This window comes from Aethalodelphis obliquidens, unplaced genomic scaffold, assembly GCF_003676395.1.
Source record: "Aethalodelphis obliquidens isolate GAN/ISIS:26980383/991018 unplaced genomic scaffold, ASM367639v1 scaffold3, whole genome shotgun sequence".
Taxonomy (NCBI): domain Eukaryota; kingdom Metazoa; phylum Chordata; class Mammalia; order Artiodactyla; family Delphinidae; genus Aethalodelphis; species Aethalodelphis obliquidens.
Window position 1 is genome coordinate 47194460 of NW_020837947.1, and position 21167 is coordinate 47215626.

At 43.0% G+C, this 21167-nt stretch overlaps 1 protein-coding gene across 5 annotated transcripts in view; it reads left to right on the forward strand.

Annotated features, from left to right (window-relative positions):
* The window catches only part of FYN (FYN proto-oncogene, Src family tyrosine kinase), a 209973-nt gene that overhangs the window by 135960 nt on the left and 52846 nt on the right, over positions 1-21167 (forward strand). For 3 of the 5 annotated variants that reach the window (XM_027088377.1, XM_027088390.1, XM_027088395.1), the window contains exon 4: positions 20006-20263. In XM_027088377.1, the coding sequence (XP_026944178.1) occupies positions 20017-20263 (247 nt within the window). In that variant the 5' untranslated portion in view covers positions 20006-20016. Of the gene's footprint in view, positions 1-5056; positions 5111-18993; positions 19017-20005; positions 20264-21167 lie in introns of those variants that run through there. The other 2 variants (XM_027088384.1, XM_027088389.1) reach the window with 2 other exon arrangements.

Consider the following 21167-nt stretch of genomic DNA (forward strand, 5'->3'; position numbering starts at 1 on the left):
GGCTGGAGGTAGGGCTGAATGTAAATAAAAGGATGTGTGCAGAGAGACAAGAATGCAAGGGAGAGGAAACAGCTGAAGACTGGTGATTGGTTACTATGGTGATTTCTGAGTAGCTTCTGTTCGGGAGGATGGGAGAAGTTTTGTTCTTGTTTCTGTTTTCTTCTTAACTTCATCTCCAGCAGCGCAGGAGGAGAACAGCTGTACTTAGCAACCCTAGGGTAGAGCCAGAGAGAAATGGAGCTGCTGTGTGGCAAGGGAGGAGGTGGGTTAAGACCAAAGCAGGGCATCAGTGCCTGAGCTGCTTGAGCCAGATCATGAGTTACTCTTCATTTTAGCAACAAAGGGAAGGGGAGGACATAGTCGGGTCTTCTGAAAACCACAGTAAGAAAGAGTACTTTAAGCCATAGTGTAAAAAATAAAATAAAAACTATAGGACATAGCAATGCCCAGCTCCTGTCACATCATTAAATCTATCTTTTAATGAGGAGCAGAGCATGTTTCTCAAAAGGCAACATGGGGTAATTAGGTCCAGGTCCTACTGACTGGGTAACTCTGGGAAAGTTACTTAAATTCTGTGAGCCCAAGATTCCTTACTGTGGAATACCCTTTCAAAGTTGTTCTGCAGATTGAATGAAATACCATATGTGAAGTACCAAGAAGAAAATAAGTTATTAATAAATGGTAGCTATTGTTACAATTCATTTTGGTTGTTATCCTACTAACCTGCCTTAATCCAAGTTTAACTGTCAGTATCAAAGGAGGTCAGAAGCTCTGACTGGTTTTAGAGTCTGGGGAAAAAGCAAACAAGTGGTCAGCAGAGCTTCCCTTTACCTCTGTGTTAGATTTACTTCCTCCTTGTGTTGGGGTACAGGCCACCTGTTATAACAAAAAGACTCAGTCTCACTTCCCCCAGAAAATTAGTGGCTCACACAGGATGGATATTCATGCCTCTCTCATGTTACACTCAAGATCAGAGCTTTAGGGTGGTTGAAGCTGTGCTCCACAAGGCCTTCCAGGGCCCAGGTTCCTTCTGTCCTACTGCTCTGCCATTCCCTGGTGGGTTGCCATCCTCTGCCTGGTTAATGCCAGTTTACCGGCACCACATCCACTTTCCAGCCCACAGGAAATGCGAAAGACAATGGAGGGCAACCCAGTCTTTCTTAAGGAATGCAAGAGTTGAGTGTATAGCATCCACTGTCAACCAGTTGGCCAGAATTAAGTGACATGGCCACACATAGCTGCAAGGGAGTCTGAAAATTTTAGTCTTCAGCCTAAAACTCTGTTACTTTGGAAGAAGTGGGGTGGATTTGGTGGCACAGCTACAAGTCTGCCACACCCCTCACCAGCTTTTATCCTGTCAGTAGGATACTACTACTCATTTATTTTCAGTCATGTGGATTTGGGCCTCTGTCCCTTCAGGCCCAGGGCAACCCTATCTGACACCAGAATCCTGCAAGCTCTCAGAAAAAGGGAAGATAAACAGCTGTGCTGTCATCATTAAGGAGATAACCTCAAGTTCAATTACTCTGCAAGACAACACTCTGAGAAAAATCATAATCTGCCTCATGTATATGCCAAGCAAAAAGTCACTACTGAATTGCTTTACCATAAATTTTATAATAGCGTTTATAAAACGTTTGCTGGTATATAAACCAAGTCTTCCCTTTTTGGATTTGTTAACATACATCTGACTGGATTTCACCTGCCAAGTAGGTCATCAGCAAGTGATCTAGCCCACATAACCCATGTTCCTCCCATATAAAGTGGCCACAATTTGTCATCCCAAATACTGTTTTTATGGCTGCTGGGGAAAGCATCACTGACTGCCTTCAGTGGACTCCGTGTTCTCCTCTTCCTGCTTGTTATCTCCCTCCTTTAATTTCCTTGTGTCTGTGTTGGTACTCAGCTTGTGTTCATGAGTGAGACCTCTTGAGAAGGCTTCACTGAAGCAGGTACCACATAGTCAACCAGCCTGGGCCCACCAGGGGTAAGGAATGTAAACTCAAGGGAAGGCAGAGACTGTCCTCATTTCCTTTAGGCGAGGAGGTGGTGGGAGGAGGCTGCCTAGAGGCGGTTGGCCTCTCTGCTCCCTTTGTCCCCGTCATCACTGTCACAGTGGTTCCTTGTCCCGGTAGAGGCCAGGGAATTAGAGAGGGGTCAGTTTTCTGACAGCTACTTTATCAGCATTCACACCAAAACAGCTGCTGAGAAGCTTTGAAATTCTAAACCACTGCAAGGGATGCAAAAGTTATGACTGCTGGTGTCGCTGATTCCTTGCAACTTGAGAATGTGCCAACATAAAGATCCAGGGGAGGAGGGACCAGGCTTCATGTCCTGCTTCAAAGAAAAGGCGTCAGCCTCAGTTCCAAAAACAGTGCAAAAGGCCCCAACACCAAATTCTCAGGGCAATAGATTTTGATGGGCTCTGACTTCATAACCAGATAAGTAATCGGTGGAAAGGGGAGGCGCGGTCAACACAAACATGAGCTCAAGGGCAAAAAGAAGAACAAAAATATGCTTATTCAGAGTCCATTCTGTTTCTTTAAAGCAATGGATCTTCTTGGCTGGAACTGGTGAATTAAAGGAAAAAAGAATTCACTGTTGTTTTAAAGGAGGAGGCCGCATTTGCAGAATCATCTGGCAAGGAACCTCTGTAGAGACTGGAAAGATTGGCAGAGCTGGTTCTTGTCCGGCCTCGGAGAGTGAAGCCCCTCGGCTTTCATTCTCTGCGTTGGTGGGGAGGGGGTGTTGATGACGCCTTGTGCGTCACAACAGCCGCTTTGTGCTAATGTGTCTTCTTGTGGCTCCGCCAGGTGACAGCCTGACCCTTGGGCCCTTGGCCTTTTAAGCCCAGAAAGCCAGTCTCTGCCACTCTGGCCCAGATGTGACACTGACTTTCCCGTTTCTCTTTGCTGGTTCACGAATAGAAGCCCACATTTTTGTTTTTATTTCTGTTTTTCTGTGGTGGTTTTTATAGAACAGAGCCAAGGAGAGTGGAAAGAGGCTTAACTCTAAAGATCTACATTAGGAAGAAACATCTTTGTCGCATCTTTTGTGTTTCTGAAAAACCTCAGGTTGAATAAACCAGTGCTGGTTACTATTCCATGCCCCGCGTGGATTGCCCCAGATTCTAGGGATTGTGGCTCAAAAGTCAAAGCATCAGAAGGCCAGGCTGAACGTCCCAAAAGGAAAGGGTGAAGGCAACAAGATGAAAATGAGAGCAAAATACAGAATTTTTCTGCCTGGTGCCCTAAACAGGTCCCTTTGCCTGTAACAGGCATCCAAAGAACAACAGTACTTTGCTTCATCCTGCACCCCTTCTTAGAGTCGTGCCAACGTGGGCTCTTCAGGCCCTCACTTACAGAGAGGTCCTCAGTAACCAGAGCTCCTTGGTTGCGTTTCAAGGGTGACCTGAACGAGTACTGTCATCCTGGGTTTACTGGGTTTCCCCAGGTACCTAGGAACATGGGGCCCAGAGATTCTCAAGAACCCACTAACCCAGCCACCTCATTCCTGATTCTATTATCCCAGGTTCTGCCACTTGCCACCTACATGGTCCTCTGAGTTGATTATATGTCACAGCTTTGCTTAATCTGTGCCCCTAATTAGATTTTTATTGGGGGTTCTATGTGCTTTCGCCACTCACTCTCAGCTCTGCTCCCTCACTGCCTCTTCCCAGCACAGATGTGATGAAAACACACTCAGAAGTCTCTCTGTCCTTTGGTACCTTTAATCTTGACACCTTCTGGAAGGAGAGGTTGCCTCTTAACAGGCTTGGGAATCAATCACTTTCTCTACCTCTCTTAATTTTTCAGTTCACAATGCATACTTCATCATTGTGTGGTTGCTATCAACTTATATACAAATTAAGTCAGTAATTGATAAGATTAAAAGGACCTTTCTTATTAACAAGTAAAGGTGATTTAGTCTCATTTTTAAAACTGGTGGATTCAGTATAGAAAATCTGAGAAATAAAGAAACAGAGAAGGAAGAACATCATTCATAGCATTATCCCCTACATACCACCAGCAAGCATCATGGTATCTTTCCTTCCAAAGAATTTGCTAGGCATTTGTTATATACTTGCAATCATGTGATCCTTCTTAGTATAACAGGAAAATATTATAATATTTTCCATTAATTATAATATTAATGAAAAATATTATAATATTTCCATATTACTAATAATTTTTTGTAAGTATAAGTTTCAGCTTGTGCTTAACTTTACATTATGGCCTTACAATATGCTTAGCCGTTGCCTTCTTAAATAATTAGCATATTTATAATTTTTCAAATTATAAATAACACTTCATAGGATCTCTTCATGTGTTTTTTTTTTTTAAGTCTCTAGCACAGATTTAGAGGTTAAAGAGCAGACCCATTTTTAAGATTTTTTGATAATATTGAAGTTGGTTTACAAAAAGTTATACGTTAATTCCTGCTTCTACCAGCAGTGTATGAGAATAGTCATCACTATTGGGCAAACATCTTTTTAAATGTTTGTTAATTTAGAAGTGAAAGTATCTCACTAATCTAAATTGTGTTTCTTTGATTACCACTGAAGGGAAATATATTTCACAAGCTGTTTTTTACTTTCTTTGAATTGCCAATTCACATGCTTTCCCATTTACCTAATCTTAGAGTTTTCTTATCTATATAAATTCCTTATGTGTTAAAATGTTAACCCAAGAGAATTGAAAGCATATGTCCACACCAAAGCTTGTTCATGAATGTTTACAGCAGCACTATTTATAATAGCCAAGAAGTGGAAACAAACCACATGTCTATCAGCTGATGATTGGTAAGCAATAAGTGATATATCCATTCAATCGAATACTTTTCAGCCATAAAAAGGAATGAAGTACTAAGTCACGCTACAAACTGAATGAATCCTGAAAATGTTACGCCAAGCAAAAGTAGCCAGTCAAAAAATCCATGTATTACATGATTCCATTTATGTAAAATACTCAGGGAGCTTCAAGATGGCGGAAGAGTAAGATGCGGAGATCACCTTCCTCCCCACAGATACATCAGAAATACATCTACATGTGGAACAACTCCTACAGAACACCTACTGAACGCTGGCAGAAGACCTCAGACCTCCCAAAAGGCAAGAAACTCCCCCACGTACCTGGGTAGGGCAAAAGAAAAGAGAAAAAACAGAGACAAAAGAATAGGGACGGGACCTGCACCAGTGGGAGGGAGCCGTGAAGGAGGAAAGGTTTCCACACACTAGAAGACCCTTCGCGGGCGGAGACGGCGGGTGGTGGAGGGGGGAAGCTTCAGAGCCCCTGAGCAGAGCGCAGCCACGGGGTACGGAGGGCAAAGCGGAGAGATTCCCGCACAGAGGATCGGTGCCGACCAGCCCGAGAGGCTTGTCTGCTCACCCGCCGGGACGGGCAGGGGCTGGGAGCTGAGGCTCGGGCTTCGGAGGTCGGATCCCAGGGAGAGGACGGGTTGGCTGCGTGATCACAGCCTGAAGGGGTTAGTGCGCCACAGCTAGCCGGGAGGGAGTCCGGGGAAAGTCTGGAGCTGCCGAAGAGACAAGAGACTTTTTCTTGCCTCTTTGTTTCCTGGGGCGCAAGGAGAGGGGATTAAGAGCACTGCTTAAACGAGCTCCAGAGATGGGCGCGAGCCGCAGCTCTCAGTGCGGACCCCAGAGATGGGCGTGAGACGCTAAGGCTGCTGCTGCCACCAAGAAGCCTGTGTGCGAGCACAGGTCACTATCCACACACCCCTTCCAGGGAGCCTGTGCAGCCCGCCAAGGCCAGGGTCCCGTGATCCAGGGACAACTGCCCCAGGAGAACGCACGGCACGCCGCAGGCTGGTGCAACGTCACGTTGGCCTCTGCGGCCGCAGGCTCGCCCCGCATCCGTACCGCTCCCTCCCCCCAGCCTGAGTGAGCCAGAGCACCCGAATCAGCTGCTCCTTTAACCCCGTCCTGCTGAGTGAAGAACAGACGCCCTCAGGCGACCTACCTGCAGAGGCGGGGCCAAATCCAAAGCTGAACCCCAGGAGCTGTGAGAACAAAGAAGAGAAAGGGAAATCTCTTCCAGCAGCCTCAGGAGCAGCGGATTAAATCTCCACAGTCAACCTGATGTACCCTGCATCTGTGGAATACATGAATAGACAACGAATCATCCCAAATTGAGGAGGTGGACTTTGGGAGCAACAATATATATATATTCTCCCTTTTTCTCTTTTTGTGAGTGTGTATGTGTATGCTTCTGTGTGGGATTTTGCCTCAATACCTTTGCTTTTACCATTTGTCCTAGGGTTCTGTCTGTCTGGTTTTTTTTGTTTGTTTTTTTTTTTTACTTTTTAAAATTTTTTTCTTCATTATTATTTTTTATTTTAATTATTTTATTTTATTTTATACCCTTCCTTTCTTCCTTCCTCCCTCCCTCCCTTCCTTCCTTTTCTCCCTTTTATTCTGAGCCGTGTGGATGACAGGCTCTTGGTGCTCCAGCCAGGCGTCAGGGCTGTGCCTCTGAGGTGGGAGAGCCAAGTTCAGGACACTGGTCCACAAGAGACCTCCCAGCTCCACATAACATCAAATGGTGAAAATCTCCGAGAGATCGTCATCTGGACACCAAGACCCAGCTCCACTCAACAACCAGCAAGCTACAGTGCTGGACATCCTATGCCAAACAACTAGCAAGACAGGAACACAACCCCATCCATTAGCAGAGAGGCTGCCTAAAATCATAATAAGGCCACAGACACCCCAAAACACACCACCAGACGTGGACCTGCCCACCAGAAAGACAAGATCCAGCTTCATCCACCAGAACACAGGCACTAGTCCCCTGCACCAGGAAGCCTACACAACCCACTGAACCAACCTTAGCCACTGGGGACAGACACCAAAAACAACAGGAACTATGGACCTGCAGCCTGTGAAAAGGAGACCCCAAACACAGTAAGTTAAGCAAAATGAGAAGACACAGAAACACATAGCAGATGAAGGAGCAAGGCAAAAACCCACCAGACCTAACAAATGAAGAGGAAATAGGCAGTCTACCTGAAAAACAATTCAGAATAATAATAGTAAAGATGATCCAAAATCTTGGAAATAGAATGGAGAAAATACAGGAAACGTTTAACAAGGACCTAGAAGAACTAAAGAGCAAACAAACAGTGATGAACAACACAAAATATGAAATTTAAAATTCTCTAGAAGGGATCAATAGCACAGTAACTGAGGCAGAAGAACGGATAAGTGACCTGGAAGATAAAATAGTGGAAATAACTACTGCAGAGCAGAATAAAGAAAAAAGAATGAAAAGAACTGAGGACAGTCTCGGTGGCCTCTGGGACAACATTAAATGCAACAACATTCACATTATAGGGGTTCCAGAAGAAGAAGAGAAAAAGAAAGGGACTGAGAAAATATTTGAAGAGATTATAGTTGAAAACTTCCCTAATATGGAAAAGGAAATAGTTACTCAAGTCCAGGAGCACAGAGAGTCCCATACAGGATAAATCCAAGGAGTAATATGCCAAGACACATATTAATCAAACTGTCAAAAATTAAATACAAAGAAAACATATTAAAAGCAGCAAGGGAAAAAAAACAAATAAAACACAAGGGTATCCCCATAAGGTTAACAGCTGATCTTTCAGCAGAAACTCTGCAAGCCAGAAGGGACTGGCAGGACATATTTAAAGTGATGAAGGAGAAAAACGTGCAACCAAGATTACTCGACCCAGCAAGGACCTCATTCAGATTTGATGGAGAAATTAAAACCTTTACAGACAAACAAAAGCTGAGAGTTCAGCACCACCAAACCAGCTTTACAACTGCTAAAGGAACTTCTGTAGGCAAGAAACACAAGAGAAGGAAAAGACCTACAATGACGAACCCAAAACAATTAAGAAAATGGGAATAGGAGCATACATATCAATAATTACCTTAAATGTAAATGGACTAAATGCTCCCACCAAAAGACACAGATTGGCTGAATGGATACAAAAACAAGACCCATATATTTGCTGTCTACAAGAGACCCACTTCAGACCTAGAGACACATACAAACTGAAAGTAAGGGGATGGAAAAAGATATTTCATGCAAATGGAAACCAGAAGAAAGCTGGAGTAGCAATTCTCATATCAGACAAAATAGACTTTAAAATAAAGACTATTTGAAGAGACAAAGAAGGACACTACATAATGATCAAGGGATCGATCCAAGAAGATATAACAATTGTAAATATTTATGCACCCAACATAGGAGCACCTCAATACATAAGGCAAATACTAACAGCCATAAAAGGGGAAATCAACAGTAACACATTCATAGTAGGGGACTTTAACACCCCACTTTCACCAATGGACAGATCATCCAAAATGAAAATAAATAAGGAAACACAAGCTTTAAATGATACATTAAACAAGATGGATTTAATTGATATTTATAGGACATTCCATCCAAAACAACAGAATACACATTTTTCTCAAGTGCTCATGGAACATTCTCCAGGATAGATCATATCTTGGGTCACAAATCAAGCCTTGGTAAATTTAAGAAAATTGAAATTGTATCAAGTATCTTTTCCGACCACAACGCTATGAGACTAGATATCAATTACAGGAAAACATCTGTAAGAAATACAAACACATGGAGGCTAAACAACACACTACTTAATAACCAAGAGATCACTGAAGAAATCAAAGAGGAAATCAAAACATACCTAGAAACAAATGACAATGGAGACACGACGACCCAAAACCTGTGGGATGCAGCAAAAGCAGTTCTAAGAGGGAAGTTTATAGCAATACAAGCCTGCCTTAAGAAACAGGAAACATCTCGAATAAAAAGCTAACCTTGCACCTAAAGCAATTAGAGAAAGAAGAACAAAAAAAACCCCAAAGTTAGCAGAAGGAAAGAAATCATAAAAATCAGATCAGAAATAAATGAAAAAGAAATGAAGGAAATGATAGCAAAGATCAGTAAAACTAAAAGCTGGTTCTTTGAGAAGATAAACAAAATTGATAAACCATTAGCCAGACTCATCAAGAAAAAAGGGAGAGGACTCAAATCAATAGAATTAGAAATGAAAAAGGAGAAGTAACAGTTGATACTGCAGAAATACAAAGGATCATGAGAGATTACTACAAGCAACTATATGCCAATAAAATGGACAACCTGGAAGAAATGGACAAATTCTTAGAATGCACAACCTGCCAACACTGAACCAGGAAGAAATAGAAAATATGAACAGACCAATCACAAACACTGAAATTGAAACTGTGATTAAAAATCTTCCAACAAACAAAAGCCCAGGACCAGATGGCTTCATAGGTGAAGTCTATCAAACATTTAGAGAAGAGCTAACACCTATCCTTCTCAAACTCTTCCAAAATATAGCAGAGGGAGGAACACTCCCAAACTCATTCTATGAGGCCACCATCACCCTGATACCAAAACCAGACAAAGATGTCACAAAGAAAACTACAGGCCAACATCACTGATGAACATAGATGCAAAAATCCTCAACAAAATACTAGCAAACAGAATCCAACAACACATTAAAAGGATCATACATCATGATCATACACCATGATCATACACCATGATAAACTGGGTTTATCCTAGGAATGCAAGGATTCTTCAATATATGCAAATCAATCAGTGTGATACACCATATTAACAGATTGAAGGAGAAAAACCATATGATCATTGCAATAGATGCAGAGAAAGCTTTCGACAAAATTCAACACCCATTTATGATAAAAACCCTCCAGAAAGTAAGCATAGAGGGAACGTTCCTCAACATAACAAAGGCCATATATGACAAACCCACAGCCAACATCGTCCTCCATGGTGAAAAACTGAAGCCATTTCCACTAAGATCAGGAACAAGACAAGGTTGCCCACTCTCACCACTGTTATTCAACATAGTTTTGGAAGTTTTAGCCACAGCAATCAGAGAAGAAAAAGAAATAAAAGGAATCCAAATCGGGAAAGAAGAAGTAAAGCTGTCACTGTTTGCAGATGACATGGTACTATACATAGAGAATTCTAAAGATGCTACCAGAAAGCTACTAGAGCTAATCAATGAATTTGGTAAAGTAGCAGATACAAAATTGATGCACAGAAATCTCTAGCATTCCTATACACTAATGATGAAAAATCTGAAAGTGAAATAAAGAAAACACTCCCGTTTACCACTGCAACAAAAAGAATAAAATATCTAGGAATAAACTTACCTAAGGAATCAAAAGACCTGTATGCAGAAAATTATAAGACACTGATGAAAGAAATTAAAGATGATACAAACAGGTGGAGAGATATACCATGTTCTTGGATTGGAAGAATCAACATTGTGAAAATAACTCTACTACCCAAAGCAATCTACAGATTCAATGCAATCCCTATGAAACTACCACTGGCATTTTTCACAGAACTAGAACAAAAACTTTCACAATTTGTATGGAAACACAAAAGACCCCGAATAGCCAAAGCAATCTTGAGAATGAAAAACGGAGCTGGAGGAATCAGGCTCCCTGACTTCAGACTATACTACAAAGCTACAGTAATCAAGACAGTATGGTACTGGCACAAAAACAGAAATATAGATCAATGGAACAGGATAGAAAGCCCAGAGATAAACCTACACATATTTGGTCACCTTATCTTTGATAAAGGAGGCAAGAATATACAGTGGGGAAAAGACAGCCTCTTCAATAAGTGGTGCTTGGGAAACTGGACAGCTACATGTAAAAGAATGAAATTAGAACACTCCCTAACAGCATACACAAAAATAAGCTCAAAATGGATTAAAGATCTAAATGTAAGGCCACAGACTATCAAACTCTTAGGGGAAAACATAGGCAGAACACTCTATGACATAAATCACAGCAAGATCCTTTTTGACCCACCTCCTAGAGAAATGGAAATAAAAACAAAAATAAACAAATGGGACCTAATGAAACCTCAAAGTTGCTGCACAGCAAAGGAAACCATAAACAAGACAAGAAGACAACCCTCAGAATGGGAGAAAATATTTGCAAACGAAGCAACTGACAAAGGATTAATCTCCAGAATTTACAAGCAGCTCATGCAGCTCAATATCAAAAAAACAAACAACCCAATCCAAAAATGGGCAGAAGACCTAAATAGACATTTCTCCAAAGAAGATATACAGATTGCCAACAAACACATGAAAGAATGCTCAACATCATTAATCATTAGAGAAATGCAAATCAAAACTACAATGAGATATCATCTCACACTGGTCAGAATGGCCATCATCAAAAAATCTACAAACAGTAAATGCTGCAGAGGGTGTGGAGAAAAGGGAACCCTCTTGCACTGTTTGTGGGAATGCAAATTGATACAGCCACTATGGAGAACAGTATGGAAGTTCCTTAAAAAACTACAAATAGAACTACCATATGACCCAGCAATCCCACTACTGGGCATATACCCTGAGAAAAGCATAATTCAAAAAGAGTCATGTACCAGTATGTTCATTGCAGCTCTGTTTACAATAGCCAGGAGACGGAAACAACCTAAGTGTCCATCGACAGATGAATGGATAAAGAAGATGTGGCACATATATACAATGGAATATTACTCAGCCATTAAAAAAAATGAAACTGAGTTAGTTGTAGTGAGGTGGATGGACCTACAGTCTGTCATACAGAGTGAAGTAAGTCAGAAGGAGAATAACAAATACTGTATGCTAACACATATATATGGAATCTAAAAAAAAAAAAAAAAGTGGTCATGCAGAACCTAGGGCAAGACGAGAATAAAGACACAGACCTACTAGAGAATGGACTTGAGGATATGGGGAGGGGGAAGAGTAAGCCGGGACAAAGTGAGAGAGTGGCATGGACATATATACACTACCAAATGTAAAATAGATAGCTAATGGGAAGCAGCCGCATAGCACAGGGAGATCAGCTCGGTGCTTTGTGACCACCTAGAGGGGTGGGATAGGGATGGTGAGAGGGAGGGGGAGATGCAAGGGGGAAGAGATATGGGGATATATATGGGGATATATATATATGTATAACTGATTCACTTAACAAAGTGAATATAACAATAAAGCAGAAACTAACACACCATTGTAAAGCAATTACACGCCAATAAAGATGTTAAAAATAAAATACTCAGAATAGGCAAATCCACAGAGACATAAAGTAGATTCGTGGTTGCCAGGGGCTAGGCTGAGAATGTGATGGGAAGTAACTGCTTAATGGGTACAGGTTTCTTTTGGAGTGATGAAAATGTTCTGGAATTAGATAGTGGTAATGGTTTCCTTTGCAAATATATTAAAAAACCACTAAAGTATATACTTTAAGAGGGTGATTTTATGGAATATGAATTATATCTCAATAAAAATAGATAAAATTTTAAAATGCTAACCACAGGGAACTTTTCTAAGGTCCAAAAAGGGGTGGGGGAAGGCCTGAAGAACAATCAGTGCCCTAATTCTCTCTGGACCCTTTGTTTGGCATAGACAGTTAAAATACATCTTTATTTTTATCGCCATTTCACTCTTGTCTTAACCTTGACATCCAAAGTGAAGTGAATGTAAGAAGAAAATGTTCTTCGCTCCTTTTGGAGCATTTCCACAGTTTGGTATTAAAACCTCATTTGCCCACTTGGGTTTGGGACTGGTTCCAGCAGTTAGTTGACTGCAGTGTTAAATCTCACCACTGGGGTTTGATGCTTCCATTTCTTTTTTATTAGGTGCTTGTGGGTCCCTGGGCATTGGGGCACGGAAAGTTGTGCAGAGGGAAAGAGAACTGCCGGAGTGTGAGCTGCTGCCTTGCAGCCTGGGGGTCATTTGAACAGGAGAAGCTGGAGAGTGGAAGCCAACAAATATTCTAGGTGCCAGGAATGTGGCTTTTTCTTAAAGTAATGTGACATTTTAAGAGTGATTTCTATTAGTTCGGTTCCCTTGCTGTGCGGTGTGGAACAAGGTCCGTCCTCCTCACCCTCCAGAGCGTCTTTGCAAAGCCATGTGTAAAGGATCGAATGGGTCCAACTCCACTTATTATTTCTGAAGCAAAGTTTTGACTTGATTTTTAAATAGGCTCTGGTTCTCCCATTGCTGCATGTGGCTAGTGTCTACATTGTAGATACTCCTGCTTTTACATCAGCCTTCTTACCCCAAAGGTATAATATTTTATCACCTGTGTTTGTGGGGGGCTCTTCCTCTCAGGGCTCCACCAAGAGTAGAAATCTGTTATTTTTGTGCTTGGAGGAAGCATTTACATGTATAGCTCAGTTTACGCAGTAAACGTGTTCCAGAAAGTTTATATGATGTAAAGCACATCATGTTTTCAGTGCAGTAGGACAGCTCACTTTTACATCAAGGAACCCAGTGCTAACTCCTTCGTGGTGCATATAAATACCCCGCCACATCTAGGAAGTATCAGGAAACTAAGGGCTGCTTTAATGGCATTGGCTAAACGTTCATTAAGATGCCAAACCACATCAGGGAAGCTGGTGACTCACCACGCCTGGCATGGTCCCAGCACCTCTGCAGAGCCCACTGTCTTAGGGGGTATGGGCCGTGAATGTGGAGCAGTGGGGCCCAGTCCCTGAAATCAGGGCCTTTGTTAGTCATGCACATGAGGTTGGGTTCTTCGGAGTCAGGGGTCTTCTCCACAGGTCTCTCCCTCCACACCTCCTATCCTCGCGCCCACACCCTTGTGTGGACTAGCCAGGATTCCACGGAGCAGGAGGCAAGGCTAGTGTAGAGGCGCCATGTGCTGGCCGTGAAATCAGTCTGTCTGGCTCCAAATCCCATCTCCACCCCTGACTGAGCTGTGAACAAATTCCCAAACCTCTCTGTTCCTCCGTTGTAAAATGAGGGGAAATAGCAATCCCACGTCTTAGGACTGTCATGAGAATTTAGTGAGACAACATGTTCCAGTACATAGCACAGCGCCTGGCTTGGAGTGAGCTTTCATTTGATATTGGTCATCACTGCTGAGATTGGAGCCTTCATCTCTGTGGTGCCTCATCCCACCAAGAGATGTTTTTGTTTTCTATTGCTGTGTAACAAATTATGACAAACTTAGTGACTTAAACAACACCCATTTATCAGCTCACAGTTCTGAGTCACAAGTCCGGGCACAGTGTGGCTGGGCTCTTACGCAAGGCTGAATTCAGTGTATTGACTGGCAGCGTTCTCATCTGGAAGCTTGACTAGGGAAGAATTCATTTCCCAGTTTCTTTGGGTTCTTGACCCAACTCATTTCCTTGTGGTTGTAGGACTGAGGTCTCTGTTTCTTTGCTTTCTGCCAGCTGGGAGCTGTTCTCAGCTCCTAGAGGCCACCCACATAGCCCCCTCTGTCTTCAAAGCCAGCAGTGGAGACTATCCCTCCCGTGGAATGCCTCTCACACTTTGAATCTGCTCCTCTGGAAAGAGCCTATCCCTTTCAAGGGCTCACCTCATGAAGTCAGGTCCATCTAGGATAATCCCTCTTCTGTTAAAGTCAACTGTGCCAAAGAAGATAACCTAATCACAGGAGCGCTGATCCCATCGTCCACAAGTCCCAGGGATTATCCAGGGCTTATCCACTGGAGGTGGGAAACTTGGGCACACCTTAGAGATCTGCCTACTGCACCACCTTTTCAGCAAGGCACGTACTTCACGCCTTCCTTCCAGTTGGCAGCAAAAAGGATTTTCCCTCACTGGCAGAGTCCTGTGTGCTCTTTTTTCATAGCTGAGCTGGGGCCACTGGCTGGACCCAACACCAGTGCTGTGCGTGGTTCAGGCCTCAAGTATTTACATCTCTCAAGTGTCATCCCAGCTGCAACCTTTTCCCTGCTTCAGGGCCTTGGGGAGTGTTTGTGCTTCAAAGAGGGTCCAGCCTGCTTTCTCTCCAGTCATCCCTGGCACCTCTGCCCTGGCTGTCCCCAGAAGACAGCACTGCCCGCACTCCCTGTGGGGTGTCAGAACCCAGGGTCCCACAAAGAGAAAAGCCACATTGTAAAGGACTGAAAATGCTAAAACATTGGGGTGACAGATGCTGTGGCTCAACTACCATTGCTACCAGTGAGGCCCTCCTCTGTCTCTAAATGTCCTGCTTCTGGTAGTTATGTGGGGAAAATTAAGGAAAGCCTTCCCTAAACTTTCAAGGGATTACTTTTCCCTATCGAGAACATAGCAAAATACCTCAGGTTGCCTCTTGTGGGTATTTCTGATTTTACAAGAATCGGGAGTCCCCTGCCGTGAATCTTCTGTGCTGAAGTCGACACATTTCTGATGTGTCTCTGCCACATCGTATCCTTTTGCCTCATGCTATTACTATTGACTGGAAAAGGGTGTTTGCTCGTTAAACCGCCAGTTTTTGCTTTTCTCCCAGAGAAGTGTGTGAAACTGGGCAGTCTATCTACAGTTCAGCTTTCAATACTTTTCCAGCTGTCCCCATCTGGGTTGCTTGTGTTTGGTTTCTAGGTTCTTAGTTCAGTTCCCTTTCTCGTCCTTTTCCTTTCATTGTGATACCTGCCCAGGTAAAGCAGAGACCAGCTAAAGGGATGGTGAATGACAGCCCCAGGAAACATGCCACATCAGAGCACAGGCCAGTGTGGCTTCACCATCACTCTCCAGAGTCTGGGCTGTTGGGAGCAAGGATGCCACTTATGCTGGAGGGCCCTTCACTTCTCCACACCCACCTAGGCTGGTTTCTGAGGCATCGCGCTTACACTGCTGAGATTAAAGTTATTTGTTGTCAGTTTCACCTTCCCCCTCCTGCCATCCCATTTATGTGTCTTAAGAGAAAGTGATTTGCTTTTGCAGAAGACTGCCAGTGGCCTTTTTCCTTTTCTGGTACCTAGCTCTCTCACACACCTAAAATCTCACAGGTCCTGCGATGTTATAACCTGGGCATACAGATGTTGCTTTATTGATTGGCATATGAGGAAATGTGAGCGTATCTGTGTTGAATGTGCGTCTAGCAGACCAGACTGGGGTCTGTGGCATCAGTGGAGGGAATGTACGTTGGGCCAGACTCATTCTGGATCGAAGTAGCCTATGCCCAGAGTAGCAGACAGATTCCATCCTTCATGTCAGCTTCAGTCAACCACTCAAGGGCTATGTGCAGAGGGAGTCTGAGGCCACACGTGGTGTAGCACCAGAAGGCGCTGTGATGGATTGATGACGTCCATCATGCCCGCTCACAGGAAGGGGACGTGGCAATCCTTGAATGATTCTCTCTTTGGCAATTTCTGCCCGAGTTGCTTAATGCTCTTGTGTCACATATGAGCAAATTAAGGAAATTTTAAGTAAATCAGGTTTTACTTACATAGTAGAAACAGAGCCCTTCCGTTTACAGAAGAATTGGAGAGTAGGGGGCTTCACCACAAGAACAGGGTCCTGCTGGTCAAAGTGCTGTGCATCAGTTTTTCTAGGCATAGCAAAGCACAGAGGACGATGGTCGTGAGGTCATGATGTATGATTTACTGATCAGAGTCCCTCCAGGGCCCCACTTTCAAGTGGCGTTATTCACCGTTTCCCAGTGCCCCACGGATCTTGAGCAAATGTATTAGTGCATTATATGTTCATGATGGACCCACAGCACAGGCCATAAAAGCCACACCACAGAACTGTACGTAATAAGGATGTTTTTATTTTAACCCGAATGCTCAGAACTTTGCTTCGTGGCAAGGAGCCCGAAGTCACACTGAGTACAACTCATGTAGCATCTTCTGATTCTTTCATCAGGAAGTGGTTAGTCTGACCACCTCAAGTGGGAGGAAGAAGACCACAAGTTCGTATACAGATATTTTCATTGTGATTAAGTTTTAATGACCGAGCCCACATTTACCGATTTATTTCATTTTCTTCATGTTTGTCAGTGAAGTGAAAAGAGTACACAAGATCTGTGCAGAAACATTCCCTACTCAAAATTGTACACACACGAAGTGGTATAAAAGAGAATTGTTTTCTCCAAAATGATTCTGATAGAGTTTGGGTTTTTTGCATTTAATCATTTAACACATATTTTTTGAGCTTCTACTGTGTTCCAGGCACTGTTCTGGACACTGGAGATGCAATGATGAAACAAAAACTGAAAAACAATCGCTGCCTGCAAGGAGCTTACTATTTGTTTCCTTCCGTTATTTCATAGAATTATATAAAAAGCTGTTAGGCATTTATTACAGTGGTAATACGTTTTTTAGTAGATTTTTGAAAGATTATTCTTTTCTTAGTTTGGTTAGATGTAGGGTCCTGTTTTCAGTAAGTTTCTGATGTAGGGTTTTGTTTTGATGGAATTGGAAGGGTAGTTTGTACTGAGAGTTCTCATTGGTTTTAGATTCTTGCCTCTATCACAAGGAACAAACTTCTAGAGAAAAAAAACAGCATTCTGTCCATTCTTTAAGCTGACGTTTTCTCCCTAGCATGCCCATTCTCCTGAGGAAGGCAATCACATGCATATAAGGGAAACAGCACTTATACTGTTTCAAAGATATAGCTATAATTCTTTTCCTCTTCATAAATCAGGATTTCTTGACCTTGACACATTTACATTCAGGGCAAGGTAATTCTTGGTAGTTAGAGGCTGTCCCGTTCATTGTAGGATGTTTAGCAGCGTCCTTGGCCTCTTGCCACCGGGTGCCAGCAGTACCCCTTACCCCCAGGCTGTGACAACCAAATATGTCCCTTGGTCATGGACAGCAAAGTCACCCCCAGCTGAGAACCACTGATATAAATGATGTGATTCTGTGATTCAGGTCTCACATCCTCTAACTAAAGCAGATCAGTGAAATTCCTGAAAAGAGTACCTGGGACAAGCAGTGTCTTCTGTTGGCCTTTGTAAGACGCTCAGGACAGTGTTCTGCCAGGGAAGAGTTAATGTGAAGTGAGCAAGATATTTACCAGTCTTATGAAGCGACACCAACAACAAATGGTGAAACTCCTTCAGTCAGTCATGCCTTGGAGATATTTTGCATTTCCTATTGGAAACTTGTTAAAATCATATTCATTTACCGTAAGTTAGAGAGCATGTTGGACACAGTACACTGTAAGTTAATCTGGAATGATTTACGCGTAAATGTGTTCCAGATTTGGTGAGCTCAGCTCAAGCAGCAGGCGGCTCGTTTCCAAACATTTCCATTCTCAGCTAACGAGATTAAATTCAGTAAGTATTTATTGAAACATGTAATGTGAGAGGGCTTTAAACAGTCTGATACTGCTTCCATGACCCCGGCCAGCAGGAAAGCAGTGCTCTGAACAGTACCTCCCAAGAGTCTCCGTATCTGATGTGGCAACCCCATTTTGGTTTGCAAGATACATAGAGAAGCTGGCTCTTTTCATTTCCCTTCACCACCTCAAGTCCCTTCCCATCTTGTACCAGCTGTGTTCTCCCCAGTGAATACATGTAATCACACATGATGTCATGTATTTCTTATTTGGTTCTTTGGTCCCAAATGGGCCACTTTTCAGAATTTTGGCAGGGACATCCATTGCATGTCCTACCTCCCTGCTGTCAGCTGGACAGGGTATTACAGGACATTGCAGTCCAAAGTGGGGTCATTTAACCAACTCACCTTCCATTTCTGAATCTTCTTCACTGCTCACACATGCCAATAGATTCAAAACACAGGGCACACTGCTGATAAAAATTATTGGAAGAAGAGTTGGCCTTGATGCAGAGAGAAAGAAAGGGTGAAAGAGAAACAGTGGGCTAGAGAATCTTCACTCATTCAATTGCTCTTTATTGAGCACCTGCTATGTGCCAGGCATTGGCTATATAGCTATGACAAAAATGGACAGAGCCCTGCTTTCCTGGAACTCGCAGTCTATTGAGCAATGAGACAAGTGGACAGGCCATGTTTTAATATGGCGCAATAGATGCCGTAATGAGGGAAGTCAAGATATCATGGGAGCACTTAGGAAGAGCACCGCCCCAGCCTGGGGGATGGCAGGGAAATCAGAGAAGGCTTTGCAGAGGAAGTGGTGTCTTGACTGAGACATGAAGGATATATTGTGTATCAAAGAGGAGGAGGCAAAAAGTGTTCAAAGCCATGTTCCAAAGACGAAAGGTGAGTGGGAAAAATAGAACCTTTGACGAACTGAGAAGTTAGGCAAGTTTGGATGGCAGAGTGTGAGACAGGAAGATTGAAAAGTAAGCAAAGAGGAGCCAGCAAGGATGTGCTTCAGGATTCTGACTTGAGCACCTTGGTGGTACCATTTACTGAGACCAGCGCAGAAGAAGTAGGTTTGGTTTGAAGGAGGCTGGGGTGACAATGACTCAAGTTTGAATTCACCACTAATTCTAGAACATGGGAATGAGTTTTTAAATGTTTCTGAAGGATGTCAAAAGCTAATGGAAATTTGAAAAGTTAATTAGCAGGTTTAAATGACTTTGTTACTGTAGGCTATCATGACATCCTGCAAATATACTCAGACCGCTTAGTTTCGGCCAATTGTATTTTTTTTCATCCAGTAATTATTTCTTAATTTTGATACTTACCATCATCTTATTGCTTAAAATTTACCAAATGTGTGCCTGAAGAATGGGTACCCAGGAATGAAGAAGTACAGTGAGCTGTTTAGGGGCTGTCTTCTGGCTTTTCCAACACTCCTGCACCCTGTTCTTTAGATTTCCTTTGCCATGATGGAAGTTTTTATTCTAAGATTGCATGCACTCATGTTTGAAAGCTTACACTACTTTTTAGGGTGACTAGAGAAAAGCATAAGTTAGTATTATTGGACTCTCCTTAGGCAGGTGTGTGATATTACAGAAGTGTAAGGGTGCAGACCTCATGCGAGGAAAAATGCTGCATGGTGAACATCGTACTCTGTATTGATCCCATTGCCCGGAGCATATGGGGAACAAATGTGATTGTCAAGTGAAAGGCACTGACATTGCTTCCAGCCGTCAACCGTAGCCACTGCTTTTCATGCCCCTCTAGGCCTGAAATATCCAACAGTGAACTTTATAAACGATTCCTCTTTAATAGTCAAGCAACCCAGCCACTAGGGGGCGTCCAAGTTCATGTGTCTCTTTTTGTTTGTTTGTTTTCAACAGGAGTTTAGATAATGGGCTGTGTGCAATGTAAGGATAAAGAAGCAACAAAACTGACGGAGGAGAGGGATGGCAGCCTGAACCAGAGCTCCGGGTACCGCTATGGCACAGACCCCACTCCTCAGCACTACCCCAGCTTCGGCGTGACCTCCATCCCAAACTACAACAACTTCCACGCAGCCGGGGGCCAAGGACTCACCGTCTTTGGGGGTGTGAACTCTTCGTCTCATACTGGGACCTTGCGTACGAGAGGAGGAACAGGTCAGGATTAAGCTGCTCTTAAATCTTTGGGCAGTTGAACGTTTGTGCTCCTTTGAGGATTCAGCATTTAAGTTTTTAATCACTGTCTGCCTAGCCACTACCAGATAAGGGGCTGTTAAAAATGCTGAAGGTTGATGGACAAATCTAGGTGCTGGCAACAGTGGTGCAGGGGACCCCAGTAGCTGCTCTGTGAGAATCCTGCAAGGGTTACGAGAGACAACCTGCTGCTGAGTCACTTGAGGCCAGCAGAAGTCCCAGGACTGGATCTGAATATGGATGTTTTGAGTTCTCCCAATGTGAAAGCACTCCTTGCCCGCATCCCCCGGTTAAGAGCACTTGCAGGATAGTGCTGCCCTTTCAGCTGCCTAGCCTCCAGCCTGCCTGTCGCTTCCCAGCTGGTGAGGCCATTTGGCCACATTATTTTTTGGCTGTTTGTCTTCATTGATTCCTTCTCTGATGTTCCCATCATCTTCAATATGGCAGAGTTTATCCGCCCTCAAGTATTTTCATGTATCTTTTGTAGTTTAAAATCAAATATGTATCCTTAAGGAATCTTCTCATATTTCTTTTAGGTTTCTTCCTCTTTCCCTAGGCTGTGTTTCACTGCCATGTGCATTTGCTGACTTAGCTAATAACTTTGTAAAATATCTGGCCTACGTTCTCAGACATATGTTTTCTGAAATATTTGTAAGTTATCTCATGCATCCTTAGTCTTCCAAAGCCTCTCCCAGTATGTGAACCATGGTAACTAGATATTTGACATTATACGTTCCAAAATTGTCTTGTTTATTACAAAAGTTTTTAAAAATATACATCAACCATTATGCTGTCAGCTCATCTGGGAGCAGATGTCTTAAATAACAACCCATTGTGCCTTTTTACCTTGGGAGTTGGCACTACCAAG